Consider the following 26,491-nt stretch of genomic DNA (forward strand, 5'->3'; position numbering starts at 1 on the left):
AAGTGTATGGACCTAATACAGAAAATAATCAATTGATTTTTGCAACAATTGGTTGGGCTGCATTCAAATGCAGTGGGGCTTATGTAGGACACTGTTACTGCAGACTTGATTGTACCACCTGTTTGTCTAGACTATATAATGATGCATTTACCAGACATCTGTTGCCCTTTCTGTAATGTAGCATCTTCCAGATTAAATGCATTCCCTAGGTGATTTTAATTCCCTGAGCCTAGTAAAAAAAAACTGTCAACAAACTTGAGCCATTGAGTACACTTAGTGTATGTTGATTATTTCCTATTCTAATCAAGCCCTGCTTAATGTTTGCTGGTCGCCCTGGCTCACTGTCCCCAAAAGGTAGTGTTCAAATTTTTTTTTAGTAATCTCTCACAGCCCTATAACGTCTTCCCACCTGCTCTTCCAAATTCTCTTTCTCTACCTCTGGCTTTTGTGCAGTCCCTCAGTCCACATTCCTAACATGTTTTTAGTCAGTTGGCTGCTATACTTCTGATAAGAAAGTTGATGGCCTCATGAAAATATCACTGAGCTGTTAATCCAGAGACCTTGGTAATGTTCTGTGGTCTTGGGTTTGAATCCCACCATGGCAGATGATGGAATTTGAATTCAATAAAAGCCAGGAATTAAAAGTCTAAAGACTGTGAATCATTGTCGATTGTGGGAAAAACCCATCTGGTTCACTAATGTCCTTTAGGGAGGGAAGCTGCAATGCTTACACGGTCTGGTCTACATGTATCTTCAGATCCACAGGAATGTGGTTAAAAATCACAACACCAGGTGATAGTCCAACAGGTTTATTTGGAAGCACTAGCTTTCAGAGTGCTGCTTCTTCAGGTGGTTGTGGAGGATAAGATCACCTGATGAAGGAGCAGCGCTCTGAAAGCTAGTGCTTCCAAATAAACCTGTTGGACTATAACTTGGTATTGTGATTTTTAACTGTACACTCCAGTCACCTCTGTACATCGGCATCTCCAAAACAGGAATGTGGTTGAACCTTAACTACCCTCTGGGCAATAAATTCTGGCCTAGCCAGTGATGCCCTCATCCCATGAACAATTTTTAAGAAAATTCCTCAATGCTTTGTGCTTCACGGCTTCCAAGTTTTTAAGACCCTCTTTTGACCAACACTTTGATTCAGCATTTGCGAATCATGGAGTCCTACAGCATGCAGACAGGTCCTTAGCTCCAAACTGGTCCATGCTGATCAAAATGTCCATCAACGCTAATCCCATTTCCCAGGACCTGGCTCATATCCTTCTAAACCTTTCCCATCCACATGTGTCCAAATGCCTTTTAAGTGTTGTTAATGTACCCACCTCAACTACTTCCGCTGGCAGCTCATTCCATATGCATACCACCCTCTGTTTCGAAAAACGATTGCCCCTCAGGTTCCCTTTTGTTCTTTCTCCATTAACCTTAAACTGATGCCTTCAAGTCCTTGATTCCCCAACCCTGAGAAAAAGATTGAGTGCATTCATCCTATTCATGCCTCTCATGATCTTATAAACTTCTATAAAATTCCCCCCTCAGTCTCCAAGCTCTAAAGAAAAAAGTCCTACCTTGCCGACCTCTCCCTGTAATAGAAACTGTTGAGCCCTCGCAACGTTGTTGTAAATTTCTTCTGCACTCTTTCCAGTCGGAAAGTGTATATAGTTTAATTACAATATTTGATTTTCTGAATCCTAGCAGGATGGTATCAGTTTGACTGCCTTTGAACTAGGGCAAACAGTAATATGACCAGGAGCAACTTTCCTCTCAAACCTATAGTTATGTAAGAAGAAGGGAGAAGCATCTTGTAGAAGGCACAATGCCTGTGATGTAGGGTGTGACTCAGAAATTTTCAGAAAGGCCATGTGTTTCGAGAAGTGCCTTCTGGACCTAGTGCCATGTGCTAACATTGACATCAAATTCACAGTGCATTTAACCCCATAGCCTTCATGACACCGAGAGCTCTCCTGGCCATCTATTCAGGGTCTGTTAACAGCCCACAAATGTATGAGACTGCCAGCTTGTTTGCCAGTGATGACAATTGGTTAGCTTCACCTGTGATATTGGCCAGAACAAACAGGTAGTTTGGTTTGCTTCTCTGACTGTTGCCTTGATGCTGCAAGACATTACTGTCAAGGCCATAACAATTAGGAGCAGGAATCTACTATTTGGCCCTCAAGCCTACTGTGCATTCAATAATATTGTGGATCTGATCATGGCCTCACCTCCACTTTCCTGTTATATGTCAACTCTATACCTCTTGACTCCTTAATCAAACATCTGTCTCAGACAGCATTGAACAAACTCAGTGAGCTAGCCTCTACTGTTGTCTTGGAGGCAAGAATTCTACAGACTAATAATTTCCTGAGGGGGAAGAGAAACCATCTCATCTCCATCTCAACCAGGAGGCCTCTAGTTCGAGACTCTTGAACAAAGGAAAACATCCTGTCAGCACCCACCAAACCAAGTTCTTTTATTCTTGTATATTTCAATAAAATTCAACTGAACGCAAAAGGCAATTGTCATTCCCAAGATCAATCAAATTTTCATGAGCAGCAATATGTGCACCACAAAATTACATATGAGTGTTTTAAGTTGTTGTCCCATGTCAGTTCAGATTTACTAAAAAACCCAAAAGCAAATTTAACGATGGCTTTAAAGAGACTAATCAATGGTTGACCTAACTTGGTTTGAATAAAATGCTTTGTTAACAGTTCAGCTGTCTTTACCAGTTGACCATAAGCCATAGCTTTGCTTTAACTGCCAGTCAGATCATTTTACTTGGATAGTTTCTTAGTGTGGCAGTCCAAGATTGCAGAGCATCCTTCAGCGACAGTCACTTTAGCTTCATCCTTGCCAGAAGAGAATTGGGTCTGGCCAGATAATAATGATCAATGCCTATCATGATTATTTTCAGTCACTCTTTGTTAAGGATACTGTAAACTGATTGGTGTTGAGCAGATATCGCTCAACACTATTTTTCAGTGGATGACTCTCTACTCAGGTTAACATCTTTCAATGCAGAAACAAGATACTGTAGAGGCTAGAAATTTGAAATAAAAGTGAAATACTCAAGTGTGAGAACATATGTGGTGGGGGAAGTTAACTCCTCAGGCCAATGACCTTTCATCAGAAATGCTGCTGAGCTTTTCCAATATGTTATGTTGTTTTGTCTAGACTCCCAGTTTCTGGAGACAGGTGCTGAAATTTCACTGGTAAACAATGCCTCTGCATTTTGAGAGTTGTGAAATCAGTGGAAACCATCTCTGGTATTCTCTCTCGTTCTTGCTTGGTATTTTGTCCTCTAACAAGGGATAGAGTTTTATGCCATAAGTATATTGGCACATGTTCAGCTAATTAGCACCCTCACCAGTCACCAAGTATTCTGGGAAGAGGCATGAAATTATAGACTCATCTTTACTGGCTATAAATCTTGGGTCATTGCATCTGTAGCATTTGACTGTGGTTCATTAGGCATGTCTCAAACTTTAGATGGGAAGAATATTTAACTGAGCAGGATTGTAACACAATCCTGTTTTATTGCATGGTAGTCAAGAAGAAGGCAGCCACTTGATTTCTTTCCCCAACCAATGCTGGGGCCCCACAGCATCTCTTAGCCCACGGGTCAGGAAGCAAATGTGGCATTTAACATTTTGTGGTTTGGTAAATGCTATCCATGTTAACTGAGTCTTGAGCTAATTAAGATGTTAATTTCCTGAAATACATTAGTCATTGTAATGAAAATATTTTCCAGCTTCCATCTAATGTATATTGATTAATTTCTGATTTGAATTTGAGTTATTGGTCATATCCATATGGGCTGAGATGATATTATTGTAAATGCTTAAATGCAAACCTTTTCCACAGTCCCACGAGCTCCTGAGATTGACCTGGCAGATTGTTTGGTTGCTGATAATTGTGCAACTGTTGTGTGGAGAATGCCAGAAGAAGATCATAAAATTGACCACTACATACTAGAGTACAGAAAAACCAACTATGAAGGACCGCCTAGAGTTAAAGAAGAACGGAACTGGGATATCATTGATAATATCAAGGACACTGAATACACCTTAACAGGTCAGTTCTGTATTTTAAAGTTAAACCTAATGTGTATGCAAAAAGCTGATGAGGGTCAATTTCTTTTGTTATTGAACGTCTGCAGATGCATTGTCCATCAGAAGCTGGCAGTTTTGTTATTGATCCACAGTCTGCCCATTTGAGTCATGATGTCTAATAGCAACAGGTCAATGATCATAAATTCACATCGAGAAACTCTTAGATGTTTATTTGCAGAAAGTGTATTCTGGATTAATGGCCTGAAACCTGCAAAAAGATACCAGTATTAAATTTTTGCTTTGTGTGTCTCCATTTAAAAAAGTGAAGCTGAATGCAAATAGCTAACTTGCAATGTTATTTTTGCGAGTGTGATTACCCTAGGTATCCTTGGAAGTACTATGATTTCTAAAGTTATCTTCAGTGAAGTGGAGAAATAGTGATAGCATTAGCTTTGTTACTGTGGTGTAGAAGGAAGTCAGACCCTGAAAAGCTAACTATCACTACCTGTGAACAGCTGATATATTTATTTTTCTCCCAAATCTTCTCCCTTGGATGGTATTTATAAGAAATAACTTACCTTATTTTTCATGTCTTTGGGAGATCCCAAAGTGCTTTGTATCCAGTGACATGCTTTTGAATTGAAGAGCCTGTTGCACTGGGGGAAAAAAAGGCAGCAAATTTGGACATGGCAAAGCCCAGAAACATATGGCTATATTTGGGATCTTGCTTAAGGGGACAAAAGTAACATTGATTAAACTCTGCTGCTGTTTGATAATGTCTGTGTCCTTTATTTCTATCTAACTTGTGTTAACTGTGTAGATCTTGTGTTGCAATGAGTGTCAACTTAAATTTTATGGTGTCGCCTCTAGAATAAACTTTTGGGCTAACTTTGTGAAACACTCGACTTTGCTCTAATGTCGTACTACAATCAACAGGTTTTAAGTAAAAAGTTAAAATACATTTAGGAATTGTCGTGCTGAATATGGAAGTAGAAATACTTGGGCAACTAGCTATTGCTGGGGGAAAGAAATTGCCTGAAACAATGTAATTCAGAAATGTTTTAACTTTTCAGTTTACTGTTTGTGCTACAAAGGGGTAAAACAGAAACAGCCAGTTTGGTGGACCTCATGCCACTGTTTCCAACAGTGATATACCATTGGGTGAGCAAATCACTGAGCCACAAGGGCAGGCAATGTATTTTGGTGGAGGGGTTGGGTGATGGTGGGAAGAACTTCACAGTCCATCACCAAAGTATTCAGTAGCATCTGAATATTGCATCTGCCAGATTCAGCCTGATTTAGCTTGACTAACCATAAATCAGTAAAACCATAAGTAAGATGACTCCCCAAAGCCTAAGAGCCGTTAACATAGCACAAATCAGGCGTGTAGTGGAATACACTCTCTTGTTTTATTTCCACCTTTGAAATGTGTGTAGAATTTGGTGCCAATCCTTTGACTTCTAGGCAATATCCAAGAATAACCTGAGTCACCAGACTGCTGCAAGTTCTCTTCCAAGTCATGCACCATCCTGATTTGGAACTTCGTATTGCTGTTCCTTCTCTATTGGATGAAAATCATGAACTCCCTCCCAAACCCACTGTGTACCTGCACTAGCTGGCTTCCAGCAGTTCATGAACACAGCACCCTTGGGGCAAATAGAGATAGGTACCAATGCTGGCTTCTCCCATTCCATGAATTATAATTTTTTTTTAAATTGCAGGCAGGTATAGAATTCCAGCTATAGACTAAAACTTCATTCAAATTAAGATTTCCATCTGACTCCAGGGCTAAATTATTTAATGCCTGTGCAATTGACAGTTGGGGATAATTAAATTGACTCAAACCTAGGTAGCATTTAATATTTCTCACTTGTTACATTAATCAAAGAAAATGGTTGTCAAAATTTTTTGCGATCCACAGTGGTGAAATCTGAACCTGGTTCTGTGAAGAGTGCTGTAACCCAGTGAAGGTCCTGGTATATGTATCTACTTGAATTTCCTGAAGGGATGATTTTCCACTCTTTGGATACTACTCAAATGTGTTTTAGAGATTAGTAAGGGAGACTTGGGCCAGATATATCTTTATATGGATAATTTATCCTGTAGAAGTCTGATTAGTCAGTGTAGCTAAACAGAGTACCAGAATTGTTCACTGCCCACTGACTCTTTGGCAACATCACAATCACAATCTAACACACTGCTGTATCTCCACACCGCTGTGGGGAAAAAGAAAACCCTTGCTCTGCAGTGAATGAAAAAGAATGGTGTTACTGGTAATACAGAAAATGTTTGTGCTTTGAATATTGAACTAATGAACGTGGTGCTTGGTTTTTTCATGATCTTTCCTTTTGTAATACAGGGCTGAAGTTTGAATCAAAATACATGAATTTTCGGGTCAGAGCATGTAATAAGGCTGTGGCAGGAGATTATTCGGAGCCAATAACCTTGGAAACAAGAGGTGACTACTATGTAGTGCTTGGCATTTGATCCTGATCAAGGGATTCCTGATGAAGGGCTTTTGTCCAAAACGTCAATTTTCCTGCTTCTCAGATGCTGCCTGACCTGTTGTGTTTTTTCAGCACCACTCTGATCTAAACTCCGGTTTCCAGCATCTTCAGTCCTCACTTTTGCCTATTTTTTCCCAATCAGTAAATTTTAGGACAGGCTTTGGATGGACACAGTGCACGGTCCGGAAACTTGGACTTTTTTTTCACTATTTCCATTGTTGTGAATGTAAAGCCCAGACGAGAATAACTTACCAAGTATGTCAACTATGGCATTATCCTAAAATTTGAGTCTGGCCATTCAAAATTAGAATCTGAAACCTGAGGCTGAGGGGTAACATTGTAGAGGTTTGTAAAATGATGAGGCACATAGACTGGGTGAATATCCAAGGCCTTTATCCTCGGATAGGGGTGTCCTATGTTTAAGGTGAGAGGGGAAAAGTGTAAACAGAACCTGAGGGGTAACTTTTTCACACAGAGGGTGGTGAGTGTATGGAATAAGGTGCCAGAGGAAGTAGTGGAGGTGGGTATAGTTACAACATTTAAAAGGCATCTGGGTGGGTATATGAATATGAATGGTTTAAAGGGATATGGGCCAAATGTTGACAAATGGGACCAGGTTGGATTGGGATGTCTGGTCAGTGCTGTCGAATTGCATCAGATTTTCTGCTTCCATGCTGTATGACTCAACTTATGCCTCAGCATATCCAGCATCTACAGTTATTTGGTTTATTTTAATTGTTTCTACAATTTTTACCTGAATGGTTTATAGTTGCTGGGCTAATCTTGCAGCATCTTTTGAATAAGAACATAATGTTTGTTCTCCAGTCTTCAGTACCAGCCCTAAATCCAGGGACGTTGTAAAGATTCTTTCCAGTGCTTCTACAGTTTCCACACTCATGTCCTTTGGTATCCTCGAGTGTGGCTTATCCAGCCCCAGTGTCTAATCAACTTTAACTATCTAATACTACCGCCTGATAAATTTTAGTGACTAACATTTCCTACTCCATCAACATCTGGTTATGATTGTTTTGTAGGTAAGCGCTGATGCGCAATATTCAATTAACACCCTAGCCATGCCTCTTGTCTAAGCATAAATCTTTAAGTCCCTAGCTTGGCTCTACCCATTTTACCATGCTTGCGCACAAGTGCACTTCAAGAAAACTTTGACATTTCCTTTGTTAGCTGCCAGCCTTTTTTGTCTTTGCTTCTCATGCTTGTTTTCTCATCTGTCTTCTGAAGGTAGTCAGAGTCATGGAGTCATACAGCACAAAAACAGACCCTTCGGTGAAACCAGTCTATGTTTGTATTTCTGTGAAATTTCCTTGCAGAATTGTTCCTCCATATCCTTCCCACTAGCTGGAGGTCTAATTATTATTGTGAGCAAGTATTACACACCGCTAATTCCTTAGATCGAGCCCACTAGTTTCTTGATCCCTCTGAAACATCCTCTTTCTCCTTCATCAAAAGCACCACCGTAGTCCTTTTTGTTTGAATACCAAAAATAACCAAAAAATATTTAACATCCATATCTGTCTTTCCTTCAGTGGATCTCTTTTCACCACCATATCATGATCCATCTGTGTCTTCCAAAGCTTATTAAATATACTTCATGGATTCATACGCATGTAGAGTAATCCTGCTTTAGTCTTGATTAGTTTCGACCTTACTTCGACATCATCTATTAACTTATTGTTCTTTACTTTAGTATTGTCTGCCACTCCTCACAGTTGGTGTACTGTAGTAATCACTTTCTTATATTCTCCAGGTTCCTGCTGAGTTAATTTAAACCCTTTTCAACAGTACAAGCAAAATACCTTGCAGGAAACTCACCCTCACTTCTGCTCAGATGCAGCTCATCCAGTATATACAGGCGTCATCAGCCTCAAAGTCAAAGTGTGGCGCTGGAAAAACACAGCAGGTCAGGCAGCATCCGAGGAATAGGAGAATTGACGTTTCAGGCTTAAGCCCTTTATCAAGAAGCCCTTCAACCCTTCCTGATAAAGGGCTTATGCCCAAAACATTGATTCTCCTCCTCGGATGTTGCCTGACCTGCTGTGCTTTTCCAGCGCCACACTTTCAACTCTGATCTCCAGCATCTGCAGTCCTCATTTTCCCCTCCTCAGCCTCAAAGGAATCTAAAGTATGTAAGGATTCTAAAGCCATCATCTGTCGTATATCTGTACTCGCTTGAACATGACACTGGAAATTATGAAAATTACTGCCTTTCAAAGTTTTGCTTGCTAATTTTCTGCCTATTTCCTAAATTCTGATTGCTGGACCTCCCATACCAATGTTAGTACCAATGTGGACTATGATGTATAACTATACTCACCCAGAACAGTTCTGTAACATTCCTGATCCTAGCACATCCCTGAGTTGGGTTGGCAGCTGCAGGAATGTATTTCTGTTCCCCGAACTAAAGAATCTCCAGTCAGCACTGCCTTCCTCACCTCTTCCTCCCATCCTGTACAGTTGCGCAACCTGTGATGCCATGAGCTTGGTTTTCTGTGCATTCCCAAGGATCCATTGTCATTGTCATCCTGAACATAGAATTGGTTCATTAGCAGGACCTCTGGACTTTCCTGCAATGCATGCCTGTCTCTCTAGAGCTGTCAGGTGGTCACTCGTTCCCTATCTGCCTGCTTGCACCGAACCTGCAGTGTAACCACCTCACCCATGATGTTTATTTTTCCACCATGCCACTCAAATAAAGTTTCCATACTTACCCAGGTTTCAGTTTCCTGAGGCTATAAAGCAAAAGGCCTCCGATTTGCAGTTTTGATTTGGATATTAACCTATTTATTGTATACACTTGACCTCTGTCAAGGGAGTGTTGTTAATCCAGATTTGTTAGTGTTACATTGTATAATTGTAAAGTTTATATTTTACACAAATGACTTTATATTTAAAAGAAGTTTTTTTAAGATGCTAGTTAACTTATTTACTGATACCTTAAAATATTAATAAAAGCTAGGTTTGTGCCATTTTTTCCATAGGTTTCAATTTTACCTTTGATGGCACAACTTCACACCAGAACTTAAAAGTTGATGATTTCACTGTTGAGTGGGATTCTTCAGGTGGAAAAGGGCAGGAGAGTAGAATAAAAGGGAAAGAAAACAAGGGCAGGTAATCGTTTCACTATACCTTTTATTTAGGGCAAGAAAGTTTTTGTACCTAATCATTTTTCCAGGACCGTAATATGTGGATCTATACTACTGCATGTAGAAGTTATTGTGTGAATAAAGCTTTTGGAAATATTTCTACAATGAAATTGTTATTTAAGTTTTGTAATGAAATGAATTAATCCTGTGGGTTTATTGTACTAAAATGTGATTATTTAGAATAACTAACTTAACCCTGGGTACAGTACAGTGAATGTTTCTAGTAGATGTATTCTGAATGTTTGATCTAAAGCAGGAAGCATTTGTCTTCCTTGTTTGCCTGGGCTTGCAGAATCCCTCTCCTCAAATGCAGTTAAGGCAATCACTGGGAATTTCCTTGGGCTTTTCCACTCAATTATTGTACCTTTGCCGTAAATCTGAGGGGAAATCTAGTTTAAGTTTGTTATTGAAGCAAATCCTAACACAGCAGAAACTAAAATTAAAAAATGATATTGAGGAGGAAGTAGAAGATTTTTCACTTGAATTTTCCAAGTGTCTACATGTTGTATGCTGCTAATCTGCTTATCTTCCTCTCTCAGTGGCCAGATTTCTTTGAAGAAGAACAAAATGAGGTGAAATACAGTAGTTGCTTATTTTGAGTTTAACTGGTAGCAGCAGCACACTGATAACCATACTTGCATTTCTTCTAATGGAAATAGTATGGAACTAATCTGCTAGCGCTGTCAACTCTTTCAGTTTCCTTGTGGATTTGGAATGTACCCATCTTGAGTTGCACAAACCTACCTTTGTTTTAACTCTGAGCGCAGGGATCTCAATCTCAGATTTCCAAGCTAACCTCTGATTGTTAAGATTCAATATCAAGCCACACTATGAGCAATGTTCCTTTCATGATTTTTTTTTTACTAATAAATGTGTGAAATTAACTAGAATTTGATTCCTGTGTAGGAACGCATTCTGCAGTTCCCAGTAATTTTTCTTTTAGGTGATATTCTGTATTACTTTGGAAATGCATGATAACAGCTGATTGAACAACACTCAGCATTTTCTGTTTGTATTACATGAGTGAAAACTACTGTTTTGCAGATTTTGCATTGCATTTCTACGTGTTAAAACAGCAGTTTTTTAAAAAATGAAAGCTTATTTGATTAAAGATGTATTTTCTTTCATTTCTAAAAATTTTAAATTTTGGAATAAATTGTTTGGAGTCATAGAGTCAGAGATGTACAGCATGGAAACAGACCCTTCGGTCCAACTCATCCATGCCAACCGGATACCCCAACCCAATCTAGTCCCACCTGCCAGCACCCGGCCCATATCACTCCAAACCCTTCCTATTCATATACCTATCCAAATGCCTCTTAAATGTTGCACCACTTCCTCTGGCAGCTCAGTCAATACACGTACCACCCTCTGTGTGGAAAAAAGTTGCCCCTTAGGTCTCTTTTATATCTTTCCCCTCTCACCCTAAACCTATGCCCTCTAGTTCTGGACTCCCCAACCCCAGAGAAAAGACTTTGCCTATTTACCCTATCCATGCCCCTCATAATTTTGTAAACCTCTATAAGGTCACCCCTCAGCCTCGGATGTTCCAGGGAAAACAGCTGCAGCCTGTTCAGCCTCTCCCTATAGCTCAAATCCTCCAAGCCTGGCATCCTTGTAAATCTTTTCTGAACCCTTTCAAATTTCACAACATCTTTCAGATAGGAAGGAGACCAGAATTGCACACAATATTCCAACAGTGGCCTAACCAATGTCCTGTACAGCCACAACATGCCCTCCCAACACCTGTACTCAATACTCTGACCAATAAAGGAAAGCATACCAAACGTCTGCTTCACTATCCTATCTACCTGCGACTTTCAAGGAGCTGTGAACCTGCACGCCAAGGTCTTTGTTCAGCAACACTCCCTAGGACCTTACCATTAAGTGTATAAGTCCTGCTAACATTTGCTTTCCCAAAATGCAGCACCTTCCATTTATCTGAGTTAAACTCCATCTGCCACTTCTCAGCCCATTGGCCCATCTGGTCAAGATCCTGTTTTAATCTGAGGTAACCCTCTTCGCTGTCCACTACACCTCCAATTTTGGTGTCATCTGCAAACTTACTAACTGTACCTCTTATGCTCGCATCCAAATCATTTACGTAAATGACAAAACGTAGAGGGCGCAGCACCAAAACTTGTGGCACTCCACTGGTCACAGGCCTCCAGTCTGAAAACCAACCCTCCACCACCACCCTCTGTCTTCTACCTTTGAGCCAGTTCTGTATCCAAATGGCTAGTTCTCCCTGTATTCCATGAGATCTAACCTTGCTAACCTCTTATGCTCGCATCCAAATAATTTATGTCAATGACAAAAAGTAGAGGACCCAGCACCGATCCTTGTGGCACTCCACTGGTCACAGGTCTCCAGTCTGAATAACAACCCTCCACCACCACCCTCTGTCTTCTACCTTTGAGCCAGTTCTGTATCCAAATGGCTAGTTCTCCCTGTATTCCATGAGATCTAACCTTGCTAATCAGGAGTAGAAAATATACTGCTGTCCTCAAATGGTTAAGACACAGTATGCTTTTAAAATATTGTAATCCTTTTGGGTCAGAGCATACTGTTGGAATTTTCTTTTGCATGTTGTAAACAAGTGATCCTGTATCTAGGCAAAGGTATTTTGCTCCCCCTCCCCCATGTGTTAGGGCTGGCGTAGAATTGTTCATACCTAATCAAAACAATTCAGGAAGGGTTTACATTGTACAAAATGTTTTGAGCAGCGACTGCCTCAGGGTAGCTGTGGTTATCAGGCCTTCTGCTATGGTAAATAAGTTCTCTAAATAATTGCATTAAATTTTTATTTCATGTTTGAAAGCATGCTGCAAATAAAACCTGCTTGTGCTTTATCCTGTAAGTGACTAAATACAGGAACACTGGTCTGTTTCCCACAGTGAACTAAACCTAACCTTTGCAGTTTGTTTCCTGATTTAATGCTTGTTTTACAGCTTCAAATATGTATATTGTCTGAAAACAACTAATTGATGGATGGAGTCTTCACTTCATTTCTAAGCATATGGTGTTTCATTTGTAGTGATTTAATAATGAGCACCATTCGTCTCACAGTTTATTCGTTTCTCCTATCCATCCTTCACTGTATTTTAATGAGAGACTTTTAATAGAGAGTATTAGGCAAAAATGAAGTCCTGAGTTGAGAGTATCATCAAAAAACATTGATATTAAACACGCAGTGGCCAATAAATGGGGAATTATGAGTACTGATGTTCAGTTGAGCAATGTTTATTTGTGGACACCTATGTGTCCACATTTGTGGACATGAGTGCAGCATATCTGTTAGCTGTCCAGGTTAAATGCTTGTGCGTTTGGGATGAAGTGAACACTTTCTAGGTAGCTCTTGATCAATCATATCAAAATGTTAATTTCTCTTTAATCTTTCTTTCCTGCGGATTCCTCCTTAACTTTTTGGTGAGTATTTTTTGTCTTTCAAAAGTTATACATTTGTTCTCTGTTCACTGGTGCATGCACCTTTTTTGCTCTACTCCACTTGTTATTTACTCAAAATATCAAACACTTGAACTAATAATTCAGAGCTTTGCCCTCTGGCAATTACTTAAAAGTTTAGTTATAGTAACAGAATATGTATAGGCTGAGAGAGGCTTATGTGAAGTGTTATCATATGCTGATAGCCTGCTCCTGATATAGTCATAGTCATGGAGTTATATTGCATGGAAGCAGACCCTTTGGTCCAACCTGTCTGTGCTGAACATAGTTCCAAACTAAACTAGTCCCACCTGCTTGTTCCTGGCCCATATCCCTCGAAACCTTTCCAAATGTCTTTTAAACATTGTAATGATACCCACATCCACCACTTCCTTAGGAAGTTCTTTCCACATACGAACTCACTCTTCGTAAATCAAAACCTGCTCCTCATGTCTTTTTAAAATCTCTCTCCTTTCAACTTAGAAATGTGCCCTCGTCTTTAAATCTCCTAAATCTCCTAAAAGACAATTATCATTAACTCTACCTATACCTCTCATTAATTTATAAACTTTCAGCAGGCTGCCTCTCAACCTCCTATGCTCCCAGTGGAAAAAGTCCTAGCCTATCCAGCCTTGCTTTATAACTGAAACCTTCCATACCTGGCAGTATCCTGGTAAATCTCTTGTGGACCCCCTCCAGCTTAATAATATCCTTCCTATAACTAGATGACTATTTAGTAATCTGAATAAAGCCCTCTGAAGCTACTTAGCAAAAGTGTTTACAATGACCGTGGTTTTTTGGAAGCTATTGCTATTCATTAGTATTGCTGTGACCTCTTCTACCTATGAAACATTTAAATGAACAGGGTTGAAAGTTAACAGCTTACGTGGTGAATGGCAGATTTTGATTTTTAGGTGATTTCGCAAATCTCAAAATTAAAATGTAAGTGCCTCTTGGCTTGTCACTTCAGTTGTATAATTTACTGTTAACTTTACTTCAACTGTAATTACTGAATGTAAACTAACCTTCCTTTCCTTTCGTTATTCTGTAGAAGTGGCACACCGTCTCCAAAACGAACATTTGTCTCTGGCCGACCAGCATCGGCACGAACTAACCGAGATCGTTTTACTGGTGAATCTTATACAGTTTTAGGTAACATTATTTTTATATATAAGAATGACTGATGTAACTTTCCATTCTGAGTGTTTTACATCGTGTATTTTTCACTTTCGTATAATATTGTCTAATAAATTAAATATTATCAGAAATTATTAACCCACACAATAAATGCAAAAATGTGCATCAAGCTTAGAAGATGGAAGCTAAGAGGGCCATATAGATGTAACAACTTCTATGAAGAGTTTGGTGAACATGTGCATTGTAATGTCCAAGAACGTGAAGGAGGCACATGGAACTTTAAAGAACTAGAAAAGTAATCTGAGGTAGTGTTTGATTGAGAAGTTAATTCATTTTTAAGTGGCCAACTTTGCAATGTACAGTTTCTAGTTCTATACTTGTCCATCGAGTTTTCTGCTCCAAATGTTGTAAATTCCAAAAGATGAATTGTGGTATCAATGTTTTGCAAACATGGTACTGTATATACTGCCAATATAGTGCTTTTTAAGAACCAGTGCAACCGCTTTCCATTTTATTCTGAAGAAATAATGTTGATTTTAGAAATACTTATGCAAAAATGTTATTTTGATTCAAAGTTATGGTCGGGAATGGGGACTTTGAAGCTTTCTGCAAAGAATTTGCATTGGTTCTTGCAAGTCCTAAATGTGACTTTTTCTAGATTGAAGTGATTATTGAGCTTGTAGAACTATTTTGCTTTGTAAAGTTCATTTTGTTGAGTATGAATCTGCGAGAGTTGCATTTACTTTCTTTTATTCTGAGAGTAGTTAATGGTCTGTGCATTATTCTGAAGCCAACTTGTTTTTCTGCTAGAGAACAGCAATCCTTTTTTACTTTTGAGTTATCTACATTTGGGGGAGTTGACTATATTGAAGATCAGTCTGAAACCAAGTATCTGTAGCTAAAAACCTCTGGCTCAGTGTTAGTAAACCTGAGATCGTCCTTATTGGTTCCTTTATTCCAAGCTAAAAATGGTGCAACTTCATAACTATTGGTCTTTCATGATGCAGATATGAGCAGTTATTATGTACTTTCAAGAGACATGGATGATTGGATGAGATGTTTTCTTGGTTTTTCTGTTCACCAGTAGTAGGACTTGATATTTCATTTGTGAAAGGTACTAAAATTAAAGTAATGCTTCCTTTTAAAAACCTTTTGCACTGTCTTCACAGGAGATGCATTGATTGAAAATGGACAGCATTATTGGGAAGTGAAGTCTCAAAAGGACTGTAAATCCTATAGTATAGGCGTATCCTACAGAAATCTAGGAAAATTTGATCAACTAGGGAAGACTGTCACTTCATGGTGTATTCACATTAACAACTGGCTACAGACGTCCTTTGCTGCTAAACACAACAATAAAGCCAAATTCATGGATGCACAGGTTCCAGACAAAATAGGTGTATACTGCGACTATGATGGAGGTAGTTTTCTTTTTTAAAAGACATTATATATAGTATTATTCATATCCTTAAACAAAGCAAATCTATCTTTTTTCCCATTATAACTACTACTTTGCTATCTGCCAGGTGATTATTTTAATGGCTTTAACTGAATAACTTGGTAAGCTTCAAGTGTAGGTCCTCATTCTCTCCGGCAAATATCTCAGGCATGCATGATTCCTTGTATATGGCTACAGTTTTCTTCTCTGGCATCATTTGGCATTCTCTGAAGAATCTATTGAAGCAGCTGCTTTCTCCTTATCAGCAATCACCCTACTATCCCATCATACAATCTTTCCAATCTTCCCACTAACTGTATTGACTGATGGTTTATCTTGACATGTGACCACCTTCACATTCCACAAACCCCTCTTAACTCTGTCCCTATGAATACTCCTGGTATGAACCATGTCTCTGAATGATGTACTCAGAATTTCTGTTCATGTGCAAACAAAATGCTTGCCATTTTTGAGTCTATTGATGATTTATATTGATCTCATGGCCTTGACTGGAATGTAGCTGATGGATACTGACTCCTTTTACTCCCTTACTGAAATCTCCCCATCTGGCTTTCCTTTTTATCACTTGTCTGCCCAAACAGGCAAGTGACTGTGTGGCCCCCATCGCTAAATCATTCCATGATTTATCTTTCTATTCCCCTGCCATCTTCTACTCTAAATATTTCATCAATTTCCACCACTCTCATCTTTATAAATTCTCTACTGTCCAGCTAACTACCCTGCCAGCTTGCTCACTCATGCATCTTCACTTCTTTCCTTAGCCTCTGCAATAGTGATGTTGCATTCTTCATAGAGTCATAGAGATGTACAGCACGGAAACAATCCAACCCCTCCATGCTGACCAGATAACTCTAATCTAGTCCCATTTACCAGCACTTGGCCCCTATCCCTCTAAACCCTTCCTATTCATAAACCCATCCAGATGGCTTTTAAATGTTGCAAATGTACCAGCCTCTTCCTCTTCCTCTGGCAGCTCATTTCATACACAGACCACCCTCTGCATGAAAACGTTGCCCTTTAGGTCCCTTTTATATCTTTCCTCTCTCTCTCTCTCTCTAAACCTATGTCCTCCATTTCTGGACTCCCCCACCCCAGGGAAGAGACTTTGTCTATTTATCCTATCCATGCCCCTCATGATTCTATTATCTACTATGAGGTCACCCCCAGCCTTTGCTCCAGGGAAAACAGCCCCAGCCTATTCAGCCTCTCCCTATAGCACAAATCCTCCAACCTTGGCAACATCCTTGTAAATCTTTTCTGAACCCTTTCAAGTTTCACAACATCCTTCCGATAGGAAGGAGATCAGAATTGCATGCAATATTCCAAAAGTGGCCTCACCAATGTCCTGTACAACCGCAACATGACCTCCCAACTCCTATACTCAATGCTCTGACCAATAAAGGAAAGCATACCAAACACCACCTTCACTATTCTATCTACCTGCAACTCTACTTTCAAGGAGCGATGAGCCTGCACTCCAAGGTCTCCTTGTTCCCTAGGACCTTACCATTAAGTGTATGAGTCTTGCTAAGATTTGCTTTCCCAAAATGGAGCACCTTCCATTTATCTAAATTAAACTCCATCTGCTACTTCTCAGCCCATTGGCCCATCTGAACAAGATCCCGTTGTAATCTGAGGTAACCTTCTTCGCTGTCCACTACACCTCCAATTTTGGTGTCATTTGCAAACTTACTGACTGTACCTCTTATGCTCACATCCAAATCATTTATGTAAAATGACACAAAGCAGTGGACCAGCACCACTTCTTGTGGCACTCCACTGGTCACAGGCCTCCAGTCTGAAAAACAACCCTCCTGCCACCATCTTCTACCTCTACCTTCAAGCCAATTCTGTATCCAAATGGCTAGTTCTCCCTGTATTCCATGAGATCTAACCTTGCTAACCAGTGTCTCATGGGAAACCTTGTCGAATGCCATACCGAAGTCCATATAGATCACATTCACTGCTCTGCCCTCATCAATCCTCTTTGTTACTTATACAAAGAACTCAATCAAGTTCGTTGGACATGATTTCCCATGCACAAAGCCATGCTGACTACCCCTAATCAGTCCTTGCCTTTCCAAATATGTGTAAATTCTGTCCCTCAGAATTCTCTCCAACAACTTGCCCACCACCGATGTCAGGCTCACTGGAATGTAGTTCCCTGGCTTGTCCTTACCACCCTTCTTAAACAGTGGCACCACATTAGCCAACTTCCAGTCTTCTGGCACCTCACCTGTGACTATTGAAGATGTGAATATCTTAGCAAGGGGTCCAGCAATCCCTTCTCTAGCTTCCCACAGAGTTCTAGGGTACACCTGATCAGGTCCTGGAGATTTATCCGCCTTTATGCATTTCAAGACATCCAGCACTTTCTCATCTGTCACATGGATATTTTTCAAGCTGTCACCATCTATTTCCCACATTCTATATCTTCCATGTCCTTCTCCACAGTAAACACTGATGCAAAATACAGAGGATCCTTGATTATCCGAATGAGATGGGTGGGAACTATTTCGTGTGGAGAATTGAGTTTATTATGAAATCTGCTCCCTGTGTAGGAGATAGCCCCACCCAGGGCAGCTGGACTGTACACCAACAGTAAGACTGCTGCTGCATTTGTGGGGTAAGTCTCCAAATAGCGCGCACAACGTTTTGACAGGTTCTATCTTTGCCCTGTAAGGTCAATGTTGGAGAGATTATCTGTGGAAGGAAGGTTTAGGGTTCACCCCTGTGTAGAACTCCAGGGAATGTGTCAGGGGAGTGGGGGGAAGGGTAGAGAGAAAGAGAGGGGGCGAGGGCACGCGGGTCAGTCATTTCGATACAGTGCCTGGACCGTCCATGACTGTTCTCTGCAGCATTTCAGTGAGCCGAGTTCCTTTTTAATCATTGTACCTGTAAACAACAGATGCGATCAGGGTTGAAACAGGTCTTTGACGCAATGTTTCCATCGGGACCTTGAGATCCCCTTCGATAATCCATTATTCAGATAATTGATATTTGGATAATCGAGGTTCCTCTGCTTGTTTAGTATCTCCCCCATCTCCTGCAGCTCCAGCAATGGCTGCCTTGCTGATCTTTGAGGGGCCCCTTTCCTGATTTCCACCTCCATCTCAACTCTTAATATCCTGTCTGAATGTCGTATTGTTCTTTCCTAATCTTTCCCTCCACGAAATGAGGCCATGTTGATTACTTCCTGGAATAAAGTTGCATACAGTGGCTACCTATTGGTTTTTGGCCACAACATTTCTGCAGTTCCTGTCTACTCAATCAATTTTTTCATACTTTTGTCCCCATTAAAACAACTGTGTTTCTCACCTAAGTTCTGTCAGCCAAGGTTTAGTTAGTAACATTCTTGCTTTTGAATCACATGGTTTGGATTTAAATCCCACTCCAGAACTAGTTGACATTCTGTGGTAGTGCTGCAGCTTTGGAGGTGCCATGCTTTAGATCACTAATTAAAACCAAGTTTCTATCTGTTCCCTCAGGTGGATGTAAAAGATCCCACAACACAGTTTTCAGCAGAGCTTTTATTGTTAGTATCATGGTCAAAAATATTCCCCATTCAGTGTCAGTAAAATAGAATAGCAACGTGATAATCAGGTTTTGAGAGAGTTGTGAACAAATTGGCTGTTGCCTTTCTTACATCACAGCAGTGACTATGAATCAAAAATATCACTTTGAAACTTCTGATTGTTGTGTAAAGTGCTAAAGAAATGCAAGTCTAATTTTTTATCTCTCACTGTTTGAAGATCGTGTTGGATTGCCGTAACAAATCTCAGCTTCTCATTTCAATATAAACCACTTTTTGATTCTTTCTCCTATTTCTCCTCTGGCATGAAATACCAGAAACATATGGGTATCTTTGTCACTAAGATTGGGACCATCGAATCACTGGCTCTGCCTCTTGTCTCCTGTTTCTGAATTCACCAAGACAAACCTCCTTTAATTTTCTCCCCCATCCCACCCTTGACCTTAGTCTTGAGTTGCATCTTTCTCACTTACCTTCCATTATATCCCCTTTGAGTTTTTCTCTTTGAGACCCATCCTCTGCTCATTCTAGGTCATTGTGCTGGCAAAATTGGGGTTTGGTCATTCTCTTATTGTGGAAATAAGTGGAAATCTCAACTACAAAGCTAGCTCCTTTGCTGCAATACTTCATATGTGCTTAATCTGCCTTTTCAAGCCTGAAATAGTTCACATTGCTGGCAACAGACATGTCCTGTACACCTTGCATTTATCCCAAGTTAAACTGCATCTACCAATCCCCTGCCCAATTAACCAAGATCTCTTTGTAATCTTGGATAACATTCACTGTCCACTATGCCACCAATTTTAGTGTCATCCACAAATTTAATAACCATGCTCCCTAAATTCTCATCCAGGTTGTTTATATAAATCACAAACAACAGTGGACCCAGCACCAACCCCTGCAGAACACAGCTGGTTACCGTCAGTCTGAAAAACGGCACTCCACTACCACCCTTTGTCTCCTTCTGTCAAGCCAATTTTGTATCCAATTGGCAAGTTCACCCTGAATCCCATGTGATTTAACTTTACTAAGCAGTTTACCATGCAAAATCTTATCAAAGGCTTTTGTAAAGTCCATGTAGACGATATCTCCCATCTACCTTCTTGGTCACATCCTTAATCAAGTTTCTGACAAATGACTTCCCACGCAAAAAGCCATTCTGACTATCCCTAATCAGTCCTTGCTTCTTCAAATGTATGTAGATCTCAGAATCTCCTCCAACAATTTACCCACCACTAATGGCAAACTCATCAGGCTGTAGCTCCCTGGCTTTTCCTTGTAGCCCTTCTTGAATAACAGTACAACGTGAGCCCATCTCCAGTCTTCCGGCACTTCACCCATGGCTTTCGCTGCCAGACCTGAGTTTTTCTGGCAATTTCTGATTTTGATTTTGTTCTGATTTCCAGCATCTGCAGTTCTTTTGGGATTTTATTTAGTCTGTAGGCTCAAACTTGATTATCTTCACTGACCATTGTTTGAGGCTGAACTAGACTGGTCATAATCTTGGCAACCTACTAGACCTTGAATTAAACTTCCACTCTACATCCTTTCCACTACCAAAACCACCTGCTTACAAAATAGAATTAAACAATGCTGGAGGACTCAGTTAGCATATCTGAGGAATAGAAGAGTTAATATTTCAGGTTAGTGGTCTTTCATCAGGCCTAGGAAAGGTATTAGATTTGAGCAAGCAATTCGTGGATGAAGCAAAGATAAATCTGTGATGGGTGCAAGGCTGGAGAAGTTAAATGACAGCTGGTCCGGCAGGATGAATGGAATGGAAATGGGATGAGAAACTGTGACAACAGCAGGTAAGCTGCTACCTGAAAACAAAAAAGGAAGCCTTAAATATGCAAAGGAAAGAAAACTACATTAATTGGAAGGAACATTCCTATGGCTTTGGAATTTCTTTAGTAAAGATTTATGCACATCTTTTTAATAATGAAGTTAATACAACAGAATGTGGGGCAAAGCGCAACAACATTCTTGTAGAATGAGCCTGTACATTACAAATTAATTTCAAATATGGATTAGTTTGAGCTGGTATTCAGTGTTTAAAGAAAGAGGCTGCAAACTGCACAGATAATAAAAGTATGAATGGGATGAAGGACCACAGGATTAGAAGGCTACAGTCTGTATGCAAGTCACTAAAAGGGGGCAATGAAAACTAAAGGTCATAAAGATCAGTCATGTTTTCTCCATTAAACTTGCATGAGAAATTTCTCTGCTCAGTGGTAAGAATGAAACTTTTAGGTGATATAAACAGGGTAGGAGCATTTGAAGGGAAGCTTGAGAAGCATGAGTAAAAAGAATAGAAAAATATGCTATTAGGATCAGTTAATCAGGGAAGGCTCATTAGGAGTTTAAGTATCTGTAATTGGGTTGAATAGCGTGTTTCAGCCCTTGTGGAGTCCTTGAAACACTTTTGAGCCCCTCCTTAAAATATACCATAGCCAATATGTCAAATTTTGATTGTTTCCCTAATGTGTTTTATCACATTTAAGGATGCTATCAATTGAGTTAAATAAAGATTTAGGGTCTGTAGCATCTTTCATGAGTACAGAGGAACTCAAACACTTTAGAAACAACACAGAACCATGTTACGTTACAGAGGTCATTTTGGCCTATCATGCCTGCGATGATTCGTTAAGTGAGCATCATTACCTAGTGGGCAACATTTTCCTTGCAATTGACACAAATGTGAGAGTGTGAGCAGCGATGCTTCTCTGACTTAGACAAGTTGGGTGAGGTGGGCACATGCATAACAGTTGAAGTATAATGTGGGTAAATGTGAGGTATGGTATGCTTGCCTTTCATTGGTCAGTACATTGAGTATAGGAGTTGGGTGGTGATATCGTGGCTGTACAGGACATTGGTTAGGCCACTTTTGGAAAGCTGTGTACAGTTCAGGTATCCCTACTATAGGAAGGATGTGTGAAACTTGAAAGGGTTCAGAAAAGATTAACAAGGATGTTGCCAGGATTGGGGGCACGGTTTGATGTATTGGGAGAGGCTGAATAGGTTAGGGCTATTTTCCCTGGAGCATCGGAGGCTGTGGGGTGACCTTATAGAAGTTTATAAAATCATGAGGGGCTTTGATCTTTTTCAAGAACTTTTCCCCAAAGCAGGGGAGTCCAAAACTAGAGGGCATGGCTTAAGGTGAGAGGAGAAAGATATAAAAGGAACCGAAGGGGCAACTTTTTCACGCAGAGGGTGGTGCATGTATGGAACAAGCTGCTAGAGGAGGTGGTGGGGGGTTGGTACAATTAGAACATTTAAAAAGCATCTGGATGGGTATGTGAATTGGAAGAGTTGAGGGATATGGGCTAAATGCTGGTAACTGGGAACAAGATTAATTTAGGGTATCTGGTTGGCATAAGCAAGTTGAACCAAAGGATCTGTTTCAATGCTGCATGACTCTGAAGTTATCCACTTTGGCTCAAAAACAGGAGGCAGATTATTATCTAAGTGGCTATAGAATGGGAAAGGGAGATGTGATGAGACCTGGGTGTCCTTGAACAGCAGTTGCTGAAAATAGTTGAAGAGGGCAACTGGTATATTGGCATTCATAAAATGTTGGCATCTCTTTAACTTACCTTTGGACTTAATCTACTGCACCCTTTCCGCACAGCGGTGATCTAGGGTATACCTAGCAATGCATTAATACCCTTTTTGATGATTCATTCTAGCCAAATTGATTCTGTGCTTGAACCCACTGAGACATCATCTTTGTTCAGTACTGCTGTGCTGTCCTTAGACAATTCTACTGCAACTCCTTTACCAATATTGTTGTCTGTCCTTCCTTTTCTACCTTTCCTGAACACCTTTATACTGAGGAATATTTTATACCCAGTCTTGCCCTTCCTTGAGCCTGGTCTCTGTTATCGCTGGAACATTGAAATCCCACATGGAAATCTGCACCTGCAAGTCCCCAATCTATTTACTCTATTCCTGATGAAGGGCCTTTGCCTGCAATGTCAATTTTCTTGCTCCTCAGATGCTGCCTGACCTGCTGTGCTTTTCCAGCGCTACTTTAATCTCCAGCATCTGCAGTACCCACTTTCACCTTATTTACTCTATGCCATTCATTGAGACATATGTATAGTATCCCTGATTTAGACTACTTTGTTTTTCTCCCTCATTCTAGTTTCACCTTCTAATTTGCCCATGCTAGTGTCAGTTGTATCTCATAAGTATTTTGTGAACCTTGGTCTCTTCCACTACTATTCTCCCTTGGTTTCCACGCTGCCACCAAGTTACTTTAAAGCCTTCCTATTAGCACTAGCAAAGAATCCTGCAAAGAACTCAGTCTCAGCTGTGTTCAGGTGTAACTTGTGTGGCTTATTCAAGTGCCAACATTTCCAGAGCCAGTCCTAGTATATAAAGCTCTCCCACCTGCACCATTGTTCCGGCCATGTAATTTTAAATTATTGTTGAAACAGGAGAAGCAATGACTAATTTGCATTTGGTCATGAATGGTTAATCTGATTTGTGATGTTATTTGAGCATGAATATTGACCAGGGCATGAGAGAAATGTCTCTTGTGGTCTTTGACACAATATTGTGAGATCTTTTTGTGTCTATTTGAGAGGGCCGATGGGACCATGCTTTGATGTCTCATTTGAAAAATGTCACTTCCAATAATGCAGCCGTGCCTGGGTGCTGCATTCCAGTGTTAATGTTTGATATTGTGTTCAAGTTCTGAAGTGGGGTTTAACTTGCAGTTCAAGGTGAAGTGAGAATACTGCCAGATATCAACAGCTAAAATATAAGATTTACCTGTATAACTTAGTATGGGATTTCTACTTTTTGTGGTAACTTGAATACCTGATGGCTCTTGAGTCAAGTATGAAGTCTGTTTCAGAAAAATAAATTGAAATGTCCACGTGTAATTTCACGTTTTGCTTTTGTTTGTAGGCCATGTTTCCTTTTATAACGCTGATACGAAACAGTTATTGCATACTTTCAAGACTAAGTTTACTCAACCAGTAATTCCGGCCTTTATGGTAAGTAAGTGAGTAATCAGTATGCAGAAGGGCAAGTTTGGGGAAGGGTTTGTGAACTGTTTAAAAAAAAAAAAGCTGATTGTGTTGAACAATTCTAATGGTAAAAATAACAAAAGAAAAATTACAAAAAGTGCATGAAAATTAGACTGTTTTTAATCTTGTGATACCAAAGAAAAGCTCATAAGAGGACTATAAAAGGCATTGGGGTGAAATTTAAAAAAAAAATTAGGGGAACGGAAAGGGAGCATCAAAAAATTGGCAATTAAAATTAGGGAAAACATGACTTTTCTGCAAATGTGTTAAGATCAAAAGGATAACTCGGACAATAAGACTAACCTGTGTGTGGGGAGTGTTACAATGGTTAGTGAATACCTTACTACTGTTTTCACAAAAGAATTTCAAGCCAGTTCCTTGTATAGTTCTCTGAATTAGCTTTTTTTGTATTGCTTTTAAGGGAAACAATTTGGTTGCAGGTGTGCTATCAGAGCAATGGAAGATACTAATATTGTACCATTGTTCATAAAAGCAGAAAAGGGATAGATGAAGCAATTACAGGTCGTTCAGTCCAGCCTTAAGAAAATGATTTGAAAAATTTGAGGAGCAAGTTGAATTTTCAAAAGACAAGAAAGTCACCTGTCAGTGAGGCTTTAAAAGTAAGTTTGTGACTGAGTAATATTGAACTTTGAGGAGGTAACAAAGTGTTAATGAGGCTAGTGTATTTGAACTCCATACACATTTAGAAAGGCTTTTTATAAGGTCCCACACAATAGACAGGATAGGATTGTTAGGCAATATAAATCCAAACTTGGATCAGGCTGGATGCCAAGTGTAATGGTCAATATATGGTCTTGACTACATGGCTGTTTCCAGTGCATCTCTACATGTGTGGTACCAGGTTCAGTTTTGTGGTATACGTCAATGATTGGGAGTCAATGTAGGGGATATGATTAAGAAATTTGCAAAAGATGAATAAATCAGCTGTGAAATGATACATTGAGGAATGTATTAATGGATTGGTGAAGTGAACAGAACAGTAAAAATGGCACTCGATCTGGAAGTGAGGGAGCATATGCTTGAGAAAGGCTAACAAGGCAAGGGATAATACAACAAATGGTAGGAAACAAAAAGTATAGAGGAACTTTGGAGTATATGTTCACAGATCTCTGAAGGTGACTGAACAGGTAGATAGGAAGATCAAGGTGGCTTAATGGATATTTGGCCTTTACCAGCCAAGGAATTTAAAGTAAGTTGGAAAGATGACAGGGAAATTTGATCGTTAAAAGATTGGATAGGCTAAAGTTGTCATCTCTGGAATGGGGGGGGGGCTGAGGGAAGATGCAATTGCGGGTTAGATGGTGAATAGGAAGACTCAGTTTTCCATAACCAGGTAGCAGAGATTTAGGGTAAGAGTTAGAAAGTTGAGGTTATTTGAAGGGAAATATTTCTCCAAGAGGGTACCAGAATATGAAACTTATTGCCTTTGAGAACAGAAATCTGAACATTTAAAAAAAGACTTTGTAGATTATGGCATTCAAGTGCATATCTGAGGTTATGGGCTAAGAATCAAAAAGTGGAGTTAGGCCAGAAAACTATTTGTTGGCCTCTGTAGGCATGATGGGCAAAATGGCCTCCTGTACAGTAATATTTGTGAATATTCTATGACCGTATGATGGTGGTTGTCAGATTCTAGTATATGCTGTATGATTACATATTTTTGAAGATAATGATGAGGAACAAATTCCACTTTTTCAAATAAAATGAGCAGCATTTAGAGTCATAGAGATGTACAGCTTGGAAACAGACCCTTCAGTCCAACCTGTCCATGCCGACCAGATATCCCAACCCAATCTAGTCCCACCTGCCAGCACCCGACCCAAATCCCTCCAAACTCTTCCAATCATATACCCATCCAAATGCCTTTTAAATGTTGCAATTGTACCAGCCTCCTCCACTTCCTCTGGCAGCTCATTCCATACCCGTACCATCCTCTGTGTGAAAAAGTTGCTCCTTAGGTCTCTTTTATAATCTTTCCCCGTTCACCCTGAACCTATGCCCTCTAGTTCTGGACTCTCTGAACCCAGGGAAAAGACTTTGTCTATTTACCCTATCCATGCCCCTCATGATTTTGTAAACCTCTATAAGGTCACCCCTCAGCCTCCAACACTCCAGGGAAAACAGCCCCAGCCT

General features: G+C 39.9%; 1 protein-coding gene across 9 annotated transcripts in view; it reads left to right on the top strand.

The window, feature by feature from the left end:
- fsd1l (fibronectin type III and SPRY domain containing 1-like) overlaps nt 1-26,491 on the top strand; it is a 59,999-nt gene that overhangs the window by 31,374 nt on the left and 2,134 nt on the right. For 3 of the 9 annotated variants that reach the window (XM_043719419.1, XM_043719357.1, XM_043719375.1), the window contains 7 exons: nt 3,871-4,080; nt 6,418-6,516; nt 9,562-9,691; nt 10,266-10,298; nt 14,225-14,322; nt 15,477-15,728; nt 24,216-24,304. In XM_043719419.1, the coding sequence (XP_043575354.1) occupies nt 3,871-4,080; nt 6,418-6,516; nt 9,562-9,691; nt 10,266-10,298; nt 14,225-14,322; nt 15,477-15,728; nt 24,216-24,304 (911 nt within the window). Of the gene's footprint in view, nt 1-3,870; nt 4,081-6,417; nt 6,517-9,561; nt 9,692-10,265; nt 10,299-14,221; nt 14,323-15,476; nt 15,729-19,254; nt 19,365-24,215; nt 24,305-26,491 lie in introns of those variants that run through there. The other 6 variants (XM_043719364.1, XM_043719392.1, XM_043719384.1 and 3 more) reach the window with 4 other exon arrangements.

This window comes from Chiloscyllium plagiosum, chromosome 2, assembly GCF_004010195.1.
Source record: "Chiloscyllium plagiosum isolate BGI_BamShark_2017 chromosome 2, ASM401019v2, whole genome shotgun sequence".
In the NCBI taxonomy this organism is placed as follows: Eukaryota; Metazoa; Chordata; class Chondrichthyes; order Orectolobiformes; family Hemiscylliidae; genus Chiloscyllium; species Chiloscyllium plagiosum.